The sequence below is a fragment of the Equus quagga genome, chromosome 1, assembly GCF_021613505.1.
Source record: "Equus quagga isolate Etosha38 chromosome 1, UCLA_HA_Equagga_1.0, whole genome shotgun sequence".
NCBI lineage: Eukaryota > Metazoa > Chordata > Mammalia > Perissodactyla > Equidae > Equus > Equus quagga.
The window spans coordinates 11,991,233-12,003,076 of NC_060267.1; the positions used below are offsets into that span (position 1 = coordinate 11,991,233).

The 11,844-nt window shown below is 46.7% G+C and overlaps 1 protein-coding gene, 2 long non-coding RNA genes and 1 other non-coding gene across 10 annotated transcripts in view; 1 reads left to right on the top strand and 3 right to left on the bottom strand.

Annotated features, from left to right (window-relative positions):
• The window catches only part of LOC124238633 (uncharacterized), a 7,432-nt gene extending 6,563 nt beyond the window's left edge, over nucleotides 1–869 (bottom strand). Inside the window, exon 1 of the long non-coding RNA XR_006888347.1 lies at nucleotides 803–869. This is a non-coding gene — a long non-coding RNA (uncharacterized LOC124238633). The remainder of the gene's footprint in view (nucleotides 1–802) is intronic.
• Nucleotides 1–6,306, top strand: part of RNF41 (ring finger protein 41) — a 24,208-nt gene extending 17,902 nt beyond the window's left edge. For 3 of the 5 annotated variants that reach the window (XM_046659723.1, XM_046659733.1, XM_046659744.1), the window contains exons 4-6: nucleotides 340–475; nucleotides 835–938; nucleotides 1,781–6,306. In XM_046659723.1, the coding sequence (XP_046515679.1) occupies nucleotides 340–475; nucleotides 835–938; nucleotides 1,781–2,132 (592 nt within the window). In that variant the 3' untranslated portion in view covers nucleotides 2,133–6,306. The remainder of the gene's footprint in view (nucleotides 1–339; nucleotides 476–834; nucleotides 939–1,780) is intronic. The other 2 variants (XM_046659713.1, XM_046659705.1) reach the window with 1 other exon arrangement.
• LOC124238624 (uncharacterized) lies at nucleotides 4,523–11,838 on the bottom strand. 3 transcript variants are annotated; one of them, XR_006888346.1, is made up of 5 exons: nucleotides 11,769–11,825; nucleotides 11,276–11,398; nucleotides 10,795–10,879; nucleotides 7,020–7,088; nucleotides 4,523–4,586 (listed from the first exon to the last, which is right to left on the bottom strand). It is a non-coding gene; the product is annotated as an uncharacterized LOC124238624 (long non-coding RNA). The 3 variants fall into 3 exon arrangements; XR_006888343.1 differs by having other exon boundaries at nucleotides 11,276–11,838; XR_006888345.1 differs by having other exon boundaries at nucleotides 4,524–4,582; nucleotides 11,276–11,838.
• On the bottom strand, nucleotides 11,069–11,150 carry TRNAS-CGA (transfer RNA serine (anticodon CGA)). The gene has a single exon. It is a non-coding gene; the product is annotated as a tRNA-Ser (tRNA).
• Nucleotides 11,839–11,844: the final 6 nt, after the last annotated feature.

Sequence of the window (11,844 nt, forward strand, 5' to 3'; positions counted from 1 at the left end):
TCCTCTTGCCCTATTTTTTTTTCTTTGGGATGTGAAAGATTTGACTAAATGCTAATAGCTGGAGCTGTGAATCTAGGGCCTCTTAGAAGGAGTGAGTGTACAGGCAGAACCTGCAGGAAAGGAGAGCCATGCTGAAAGAGGGAAAGAAGCCTCGAGAAAGTAGAGAGCAGAAGGGTGAGGGGGATGCTGGGGAGAAGGAAGTGAGGGGAACAACCAGGAGGAAGGCCTGAATGAATGTTAGAAATGTGGGGTAGGAGAAGGCCCTCTCAGCACTTTTCTGCCTTGGCCCACGTGTCCCACTGATGCTCCTGTTCTGCTCTTTCCCACCCTGGGTGGCAGGCTGGAGATGCCCAAAGATGAGCTGCCAAACCACAACTGCATCAAGCACCTGCGCTCAGTGGTACAGCAGCAGCAGACACGCATTGCAGAGCTAGAGAAGACGTCAGCTGAACACAAGCACCAGCTGGCAGAGCAGGTGGGGCCCAGAGAACATGGGGAAAGAACATGGGTGAGAAGCACTGTGTGAGTGTACAGATCTGTGCTGGTGCTTGTGAGCCTGGGTGAGTGGATGCTCTGCCTGTGGCTCGGTAGGGAATCAGATTGGAGCTCTCACTTCCTTTCATCCCAATGTCATCCATTCACCTAACGTTTCTCAAACGCCTTCTCTCTGAAGAGGGGATACAGCTATGAATCAGACAGTCCTATCTCTGTCTTCATGAAGCTTACAGGCCGGTTGTTCCCCAGATCTCTCAATTGCCCTCATTCTCTGATAAACTTTTGTCTCATCTGCTGTCTTCTTTACCCATCATCCCTGGTTCTCCTTCCCTCCAACAGAAGCGAGACATCCAGCTGCTAAAGGCATACATGCGTGCGATCCGCAGTGTCAACCCCAACCTTCAGAACCTGGAGGAGACAATTGAATACAACGAGATCCTAGAGTGAGTGTCACTCAGGATGTGGAGTCACTCACTCCATTTCCTGGCACTGAGCCCTGAAAGGAGCACAAGCAGGGGAGTGGCAGGAGGAGGGTAATAAGGGCTGGGCTGGGGCCACCGCTTTTCAGATGTTGGGATGAAGGACAGGGGCAGAGAGGATAACCTTCAGCCCCAATATAGGATCTCTTATTCTTTTGGGTGAATGGAAGGGAAAGCTTACCCAAGGATGCAGTTTACCCAGAATTCAGTGAGTACCCACATGTACAAAGCCCTGTATCAAAGGCTGTGGAGTACTAGGAGAGCCAGAAAGAAACAGAAGATATCGTCCCTGTCTTCAGGTAGCTTATACTCCAGAGAAGAGAGAGAGTGCAAATCCAGGAAAGTGATCTAAAATGCAGCAAAAATAAGTGAAGTAGACAGGTGAAGTCTAAGGTCCCTTTCGGGTCTGGAGTCCTGTACAGTTCGCAGCTGATCTGTAGGTGTGACTCGATGCAGTTAGTGCAGCCGTGCTGCGTGGGACCAGTACAGAGAACGATTGCCTCTTCCAGTAAACATCGATTGAGCACTTACATGTGCCGGGTACCATGTGTGCTAACTAGGGAGATTTTTAAGGAAAATAACAGAGACCCTAAACTCATGGAGTTTGATCTGGTGAGTAACATGTGGTGACTCAGATAGGACCAAGCAGGGAAAGATTTGGAATTTCTCACCCAACATTGGAAGGAAAGAAGGAAGAATAGGGTTAAGCTGAGTGCAGAGTGGGTGGTCGTTCCTATTAGGAGAAAAAAGTCAACGAAAGGAAAGGGGATGAGCTGGAATGATCACCTCCATCTCCCTCCACACAGGTGGGTGAACTCCCTGCAGCCAGCAAGAGTGACCCGCTGGGGAGGGATGATCTCGACCCCAGATGCTGTACTCCAGGCGGTAATCAAGCGCTCCCTGGTGGAGAGTGGCTGTCCTGCCTCTATTGTCAACGAGCTGATTGAAAATGCCCATGAGCGTAGCTGGCCCCAAGGTTTGGCCACACTAGAGACAAGACAGATGAACCGGCGCTACTATGAGAACTACGTGGCCAAGCGCATCCCTGGCAAGCAGGCTGTTGTTGTGATGGCCTGTGAGAACCAGCATATGGGTGATGACATGGTCCAGGAGCCGGGGCTTGTCATGATATTTGCGCACGGTGTGGAAGAGATTTAAGAGATCTCGACGGTCTATCAGGAAGAGGTGGAAATCAGAAAATCCCATCACTGCAGCAGCTGGGCCCTGAGTCCTCCCCACTCTCCTTAATACCGTGGCTTACACTGGGGCCACACATCTCCCTGCTCTTCTGGCACAGAAGGGCCCCAGGGCACCTTGCTCAGCCTTTCAGGTGGGAAACCCAGATTCCCTCCTTTTGCCTAATTTCTTCCCTTAAGATGTGTGTAAATGTTCAGGCTGGTTGGGAAAGTCCCCCTTCTATATCTGTTTTCCTGCCTAGAGTCCCTGGTTCCAGATATTTTCAGAAAGCACAAAGATACTCATTTTCTCTAGAGGATCAGGGTGGAGTGAGGAATCTCTCAACTTTCCCCTCCTTCCAAACCAGGGAATCCGAGCAGGCAGGCCTGTTGACTCTCGACAGCAGTGAGAGGGCAGCCCTGGGGAGCAGACATCCTGAAGAAATGGTAAGGGTGGAACCCAAACCCTAGAAATAAATGAGGCCAGGAACTGGCCATCACTGATGGCCCTTAGGGGAGGACTGGACCTCTGTGCCAAGCAATACCCTGTTCAGCCCACCTTAAAGGTGTGCAGGTCTGCAGGTTGGGACGTTGAAAATTTCCAGATGAGCTCTTTCCTACACTTTCTCATAATTAGGGAATGACAGGGTTGGGGGTAGGGGGGTTAGTCTTGGGGTGAGTATGCTCAGCAGGAAGCAGCTCTGGCTTTTGCTGAAATTGGGTAGGCACTGCCTCTTGTGGCACAGGCCATAATAGTTCCATAGACCCCTCGCCCGCCCTGTGATTGTAACTAGTTATTTTGATAATTTCCTTTGGCCGTTGTTGTTTGTTACATTTCCCTCCCTTCCTCCCTCCCACTTTTTTTAAGAATGGCCCGGTTATAGCTGCCCCACTTTTCCAGCCCAGCCACACTGTTGGCAATTTAATTTATTTACTTTTTTTTAAGAAAGGAAAAAGAAAAAAAAAATTAACAAAACTTAAAGCTTTTCTTTTACTGTTCCTATTGTGGGGATTCTGGATAGGGTGGGACAGGGATGGGGTCTGTTTTCTATTTTTCCTTTTCAGCACAACCTTTGGCTTTAACATAGGCAGGGCCAAGGGAGTTCTTGGCTGAACTTATGTCTGCCCCAACCCTGCATAAGCCCATCTGAGAGGAGAAGCTTCCTCTGTTCCAGCAGTGGATATGACAGTCCAGCATCAATGCCTGTGTCCTTTGGACAACTTTGCTCCTAGCCCTTCCAGGGTCTCATCGTAAAACTCTGTATTTCATGTATTAATTTTGAAGACATTTCTACCCCCTCCCCCAGTTTCCTTGGATATATATAGCCGGTTTTAAGCTTCCCCAGGCAAGATCGGATACAGGCTGTGCTCTGTCTCACTCATGCCCCCTAAGGGCTTCAGCTCCATTTCAGGGTACCCAGGGCATTCCCTGATCCCCTGGGTGACTGGCAGAGTAAGAGAAAGGGAAGGATAGTGGGTGTGATTATTTTAATATGCAGGTGGGAGTGGGGTTAAAGAGAGATGGCCATATAACAGCTTCTTTTTGGAGTTTTCTTCCAGGCCAGCTTGCTGTAGGTGTGTAGCTGGGTCACGGCTCCACTGGGATTGGGGTGGAGGGATACAGCTTGAAGGGAGTAGGGAACAGTCATTTGTTCCAGCTCCAGGACACTGTGCTCAGGAATTTGAAAACGCTGCTATACTTAGTGTGGTTACTGCATTTCTTCCACTCCCCTCTGCCCCTGCCTGCCTTACCAGGGCCCATACCCTCCTGTCGTCACCCTCACTTGGAGCCAGGAAGCTGTTAAGCTTCCCTACCCTTTGCACTAGTGTCTCTGCGGGTTGCGGGTTGTGTTATATGTGCTGTTCCGTGGTGTTGACTGCACTAATAAACCTTTTACTCAACTCTAAATTCTTAATTCAGCATCACTTCCCTTCTTGTGAAGGCTTCTCCTCTGCTTTGGCCTTTCTCTCACCTTAATTTCCCTTACTTCTGACTTTGTAACCTACCCTGATCTTAGAACTAACCTCTGTTTTAGGAGGATGTCTGTCTGGTAGTCGTGTGCACCTGTGCGCCCTCCTCTAACCTTCCCTCTCATCCCCTGTTCTGTAACAGCCAACACTTTGTCTCCAGTGACCTGAACTGTGTTCTTCCCAGGGTCTGCTTTTGCCCCCAGTTCCATGTCTTCCCTGGGGTTTGATGATACTTTCTACAGAAGATATGCATGCACCTTTCTCCCTTGTCCCACGAGACCTTTGCTGTGGAATCTGGAATTCCACTGTAGCCAGGGACACCTCCACGCCAACCCCACCCCCACCCCCTGGTTCCCCTAACCAAGAAAGTAAACATGAGAAAGGGAACCTGGGACGGCTGTACCTGTGGTGGTTGTCAAACCTTGAGAACCCCTTTTGGAGGCATTTGCTGCCATCTTCTCCCTGTCTTGTGAAAAAGAAAATCATCTTTTCCCCCAGTACTGTAGTTTAAATTTGTTGAGCATTTTTCATGCACCTGATGTAAATCTAATAGTATCGTAGATACTCTAATGGGATTAAAAAGGGGGGAGGCATTGGGCATTCCTGTGCCCACCAAGTCTACTGCACTTACACACGAGTCTGATTATACAATGCTGACGACACGTCGCCATGCACAGCACACAAGGCACTAGTCACTCTAGTGATACCACCCGTGCACTTTCCCTGAAGCTCCTTCAGAATTACTTTCAGAACTGCTGCTCATTCTTTTGAATGTCATTAATGGTGCCAAATCTTCCTTTTAGGTTAGACTTGGTTTTTGGAAACAATATTCATTAAGTTTCTATTCTGCAAGGAACTCACTGGAGGGGTCAGGGGGTTCATAAAGTAAAATGGCACCTACCTTCAAGAACTTACTCCCTAATGGAGATGAGTACATATATGAGAGAGATGATTGGTGTGGTAAGTGGGTCTACAGCAAAATGTGAGCCACTGATTCTGATGGGTACCAGGAAAGACTTTTTCAGAAGTGGTGTTTGTTCTAGACCAGAGGTTGACAAACACAGTTTGCATCCTGCTGCCTGCTTTTGTAACAAAGTTTACTAGAACACAGCCATGCCCATTTGTTTGTGTATTGTCTACGCCGTTTTAGATTACAACAGCAGAGCTGAGTAGTTGCCCCAGAACTATGGCCCACAAAGCCTAAAATACTTGCTGTTTGGTCCTTCACAGAAAGTTCGCCAACCCTAGACCTTTACAGTTCAGGAGAATGGGCAGGGAAGTGTACAAAGGGTTGGTTGTTTTAATTTTTTACCTCAGTATATACATTTGCAAAATCACAACGTTTTTCTACATTGCCACAATAAATGCTTAAAATTAACAATCTATCCTTAATCTAATATAAACCTGTATTCACATTCCCCCAATTGTCCCAAGAAAAGTACTTTTAGGGCTGAGTTTCCTCTAAGCCTGGATCCAAACCAGGAAGCACGCATTACACCAGGTAATGTGTCTTAACTCTTTAAATCTCTTACTTTGGATTCCTGGAACAGCCTTTCTTTGGTGACACTAATTCGTTGAAGAGTTGGGCCAGCTGTGCTGGAGAGAGGTCTTTTGGATTTGACTGGCTCCTTCACAGTGTCCTTTAACTTGTTCCTCTAGCCCCTATTTTTACTAAACAGAATTAGATCTAGAGTCTGAGAGATTCAGGTCATACAGTTCTGGAGATAGACGACATCACAGGAGAGAGGTTCTTTATGTTGTGTAACATCAGAGATAGGCCCAGTTGTCACACCATTAGCCTGATCTCTTCATTGTACGCTTGTAATGTTGAGAGATTTTTTTAAAGCTGGCTAGGTGATGAATACGTGCCCTGAGAGAAGGGGGCAGCTGGCAGAGCAGCTCCAGCTGGTTGCTGCTGTACAAGAACAGGGGCCCAATATTGCCAAGTCTTATTTTTCAAGAACCTTTTGTCATCCTAATGTTTATGCAAACATCACAACTTTTAAATGTTGGCTCAATTAAAAACTTCTTGTGGGCCAAAAAAAGGTCCACCAGTGTGCAGCCTGTGTTTTAGCTTGAGATCACAGCATAAATAAAAACAAGTGGAGGGCTGGCCCCGTGGCCGAGTGGTTAAGTTCGTGCGCTCCGCTGCAGGCGGCCCAGTGTTTTGTTGGTTCGAATCCTGGGCACAGACATGTCACTGCTCATCAAACCACGCTGAGGCAGCGTCCCACATGCCACAACTAGAAGGACCCACAACGAAGAATATACAACTATGTACCAGGGGGCTTTGGGGAGAAAAAGGAAAAAAATAAAATCTTTAAAATAAATAAATAAAAACAAGTGGAGGTGAAGGATATGTTGAAAAAGGAAGAGATTAGTGTAATCTGGAGCATGGACTATGTTGAAGGAAGTAATGGAAGCTAAGACTAGAAATAATTTGGGGCCACTTCTTAGAAGGCTTTGAATACATGGCAGGGAATTTGGACTTTAAGATAATAGGTAAGTTTTTGAGAAGAAGAGTGACTTCCAATTCATTATTCTGATGCCAATGGGACGACTGAAAAATTGGTGACAATATTAGTAAGCTTTGCAGTAATTTATGCAAGAGAGGATTAGAGCTTGAAAATAGAGCAGGAAAGAGGGCAAGAGACACTGACAGGCCTTAGTAACTGACTAGATTCACTCAGCCAACATTTATACCTACCTGTCATGTGCCAGACATGGCGCTGGGTATTTGAAATACACAAATAATCGAGAAACAAGTCTTTAAAGGAATTTACAGCTGCTTAGGTGACATACCCTTGAACAAGTAATGGGAAATTTAGGACAGTGTGTTGCTAATAGATATGGACTAAGTACAATGGAACAACGAGGAGGAAAGAAGTCAAATACCTACCTGGTGGAATGCAAGAGGGAACGCTTCTCAGAAGAATCATTGGAGCTGAGTTCTGAACAGGATCAGATACTGGCAGTGAGGACAGTGGGGAAGAGCCAGATTGAGCATTTACTGTGAGTCAGGCACTATTCTAAATATTAACTATCTAGTCATCCCAACAACTTTATAAAAAGGCACTATTATCATCTTCATTTTCTATGTGGGGAAACAGACAAAGGACAAAATTCACACAGCTAATAATCAGAACTGGGATTTAAACCCAGAAAGTCATTCCAGAGCCTGAGCTCCTAACCGCTGTATGTAACAAGGGGCACGTAACCAAAGATGAGTCACGGAGAGACCGGTTTCTAGTCTGTGACTAAAAAAGTAGTGTCATTAACCTGAACAGGGAGGGGAAGAGGATGAGCAGGTTTCAGGGGTGAAGTAATGAGTTCATTTGGAGAACACTGGCTTGGAAGTGCTTCCACATAGAAGTGTTTAGCCAGCAAGTGGAAATGTGGGTCTGGAGCTTAAAAGCAAGAAGTTAGGGTTAAAGATGTGGATATGGGAGTTATCAGCCCAAAGGTGATCAAGAAATCCTAGGAATGAATACAAACAGTAAAGGAGAGAACGGGAAGACGGCTAAGAATGGGGCTTTGGGGGAATTCCAGAAGTAATCTGGAACAAAAATCTGGAAAATAGATGCATGATAAAGTTGGCTAATGCTTCAGCTTTTTTTTAAAAAGTAATTTTGAAGAAATGACTCATTTAAATATGGCTCATAAACTATCTGTGAAGGACTCTCAGAAATGTTTTGTGCAGTGACAGCATTCCTGAAACAAGTGCAGGTTGAGATCATTTCGGCTGAAGTCCTCTAATGATTTACTTTACTGGATGAACTGCAGAGATCTGTGCCTCTTAACATTTGGAACACGTCAACAACTTGGAAGGGGATAATATATTCTTGTCTGTTAGATTCCCCCACATTAGCTTTTCAGTCACATGAAAGAAATTTTGATTAAGATCTAAGAATTGGTAGCTGAAAAGACCAGTATAGGGTGGCATTAGCTAGTCGTTGGTTATAAGATGAAGAAACAGAAGGACCCACATGAAAGAAGGAATTAGAGGCTGACACATGGGCGCCCAACCCAATTAGATTGGGGGTATCTTACTGGGAAGAATTAAGGATAAAAAAAATGGGTGATTTAGGCCAGTGTGTTGATAATAGGAGCATGTGTTTGATCAGATGGGGCGTTGAAGTTCCTGGACAGGGGAATATGATGAAAGCAGTGTTTTAGAGATTTAAGTGTGGTGAAACTGGGGAACCTGTAAGGTCATTCTAACAAAAGCATCAATTAGATGATGTGATGGACGAAGCAATGATTGATGAATGATGGGCATGGGAGAAAAGAAAATGTCAGATAATTCTTAAGGTTGGAAACTAGATGGAATTGAGAAAATAGTGTTAACAGAAATGGAAAAAGTTGAGAACGTGATCCTGGGAAAGGAAGAGAAGTTTTGTTTGTGTTTGAGGTGACAATCAGTCTGCTATGGAAACATATACATAGGTAGCTAGAGATACAGGACCACAGTTTGGCTGCAAGGCCATGCCTGCAAGGCCATGCCTGGGACAGTGGCTTGGGATTTCTGTCTTGAGAGGAAGGAGAAGAATGAAGCTTTGGTAGAATTCTACAGAAGGAGGGAGAAAACAAATGAAATGGAGAAATAGTATTCTAAGAGAAAAAGAAGAGTACGGTGTCTCTAAACCACAATAAGAAATCAGCGGTTTCAAACATAGCAAAGCTTTCTACAACAAGGTGTTAAGATAGTATGTAGCTGGAGGCAGAGATACATTTTATTCAAAGAATAAAAGGAAGTAGAAAACAACGTGGTGATTTGGAAGTGTCAAGTGAAGGTGTAATTTTGTTTTTTCTGAATTAATTCAGGATTGATCCAGTGGAGTAGGGGAATTTGAGTGTGTTATGGAAGGCTATTTATGGAAGGTTCCTTGGGAGGTTGAAATGAGTAGGATTACAACCCTCAGTGGAGAAGGTAACTTCAAGGCCAAATACTGAACCAGAAACTAAAGAATGCCAGTGGATAGAATGTAATAAACATGTAAATGGGGAGAAAAAGAAGGGGCCTGATGCTGCAATGCAAAGAAAGATATAAGGATGGATAGGATTTTTTGGAATGGAAAGGGAGAGGGTGAAGGAATTCGGGAGTTGGGGTGGGCTGTAAAAATTTGAAATTATCTATTGCATATGAAGGTTCGAAGGCTTGGCCTCCCCCAAAAATTACAAGGGAAGCATTTGAGAGCGAAAGGTTGGATCTCCAAGTATCAAACCACCTTCTTTTAGGTCCAGGGCCTCCATTTTGTAAACCTTGGAGCCTTCTTCCCTTCACAACGTTATTGTCGGTTGCCCTCTGCTGGTCAATTTTGGTCTCGGTTCTCCAAATAGTCAAATCTGAGAGCATGCGCAAAAAGGATTACTGAGCCTACTAGATTCTTTCATTCATTCCAATACAGATTCGACCACATCTACGTGTAAGGCCTAGAGGAGGCGATACAAACAAATAAAATACACAGTCCTAACTCTCAAGAAGCTTATAGCCCAGTCTGAGTGGAGATTAAAACGTGTACACATAACTACTGTAGAAAATATCCATTTACTCAACAAAGATTTTTTTTTTTTTTAATTGAGTGGCTTATATGTGCCAGGATTTATATTCTACAGGGGAAGAAAGACTTCACATAATAATATTAGGACGTAGGATGTGGCGGGCAACAGGTGGTAGAGAAGACTTCCTAGGAGAGCTGACAAGTAAGTGGAGACTGAGTAGAGGCGAGGATGAGAAACATCATTTCAGGCAGAGAACAGCGTGAACAACGTCAAATACTGTACAAGGAACTGAAAGAGTGCCGGTGGATAGGATGTAGAGAGAGAAAGAAGAGTATGGAAGAGTAGTGAGAGAAAGGGACCAGGTCACGAAACACAGAAAGCAGTCATGGAAGGGTTTAAGGTCTCTGGCTGCAGTGTGAATGCTTTCGTGCAGCGCCACATCTATTGACTCATGCAGTCCTCCCAGTTACCCCCACTTTCCAAATGAAGGCTCCAGCAAGTGGTGGGTCCAGCCTGCACTCACTCCTGAGAAAAGTGGACAGATCTGAGACATATTTAAGAGGTAGGATAAATATAACTTGTTTTCATTAATTTCTGCAGAGGTGTGTCAAAAGAAATGCCTTGCATGCAACCTAGTGGATGGTGGTGGTAGACTGATAGGTTCCAGGAGGAGTAATCAAGAGCATCAAAGAGCAGGGGTCAAAGGACGTGTGGGATGGAAAGTTTTAAGGGTTGGGGGTGAGGGTGATTTGGAAAGAACAGCATGAGCAATGGTATGAAGGTGGAAGACTCCAAAGGATAAACATGTAGAAAGCTGTATGAATTACCCTTGAAGCCCCTGCCCTTTAGGGCTCCTTCTTGAGAAGATCCTGCTGTGCAAGAAACAAAATACAAAAAGAACATCCTCAACAAGTACTATCCTAGATACTCCCCACAATCAGAAACTGGGGGATAGGAAGAATGGGGTGAGGCTAGAGGGCTAGAGCTTGGAGGAGGGTTAGAGTCTGGAGGAGGGATTAACTCCCCAGCTTTGTTCATACACAGAATTTAGCACAGTACTTGACACATAATGAGCACTCAATAAAAAGTGATAGTTATCTTCCCACACTCGAGCTCCAGCTAGATGTGCAGTGTTTATGTTTCAATAGGATCCTCCCCCCATCCCTGAATACCTGAGGCGCACCTTCTCGACGAAATCCAAATGACAGCTTTAATTTTCTCTCCAGGCCCTGCTTCCTGGGTCTTCACTGTAATGACCTACAAGATGTGACTTCTGGTCATGAAGTACACAGGTGCCGTCTTTACGGCACCTCCATCCCCCGAAATCCAGGGGTGAGACCTTTCAGCTTCTATTTCCAAGACAGAAAGGGAACTGCACGAAAGACACGTGCGAAGACAAGGAGTTCCCTTTACACATCCTCGAAGAAAAAAAAAAAAAAACCCGGCCGTCACGAACAGGATTCGAACCTGTGCGGGGAAACCCCATTGGATTTCGAGTCCAACGCCTTAACCACTCGGCCACCGTGACTTCCAAAACCGCGCTCCGCCTCGCGCTTACACAGGGGTCCGCAGTGCGCCCGCGGCGGGAGCACGGCGACGGGACCCGGCCGACTCCCACGCGCGCCCAGTGCCCTCCTCCCGCCCGCTCCTTACCTCCCCTCACGCCGCTCGCAGGGGACGTCCAGTGGTCCAGGGACCCGAGGAGGGAGGGTCTCCGCCCCGCGAAGACTCAGGGTCTCAAGGAGGGCAAAGCTATTTAGGAAGTGATGGCGAGGCCTGCAGAGGAAGCAGTCGGAGGGAAGGGGCTGGGTCCCCAGGGTCGCGGCTGGGCGACTCCTCGGGTGAAGGGGCGAGAGGGGCTGCGGGGACAGAGCGTTAGGGGTGAGGGAGACTCGGGAAGCGTTTACACGGGGAGCTCCCGGGGATGCGTGGAAGGCAGAACTTCTTGGGTAAAGGGGTGTGGGGGTCCTTGGGATTAGGGACTTCGCGGGGTCAGGCATCTGCAAGGTGAGGACCGCTCGGAGCTATGGGGTGGGGGCTCCTAGGGCGACCGGCGTCCTCTTGGAGTAGGATAGAGAAGACCCCCGCTCCCCGGGCTGAGAGGCAAAAACAGAGCGAAGAGGCTTTGCGTCGGGTCAAGAGCGACCTCAGAGAGTGTGCGCCCCCTCCAGGAAGCCGCCGCCTCCCTAAGGCTCCCGCCGCCGCCGCCGCCGCCCCCGGGG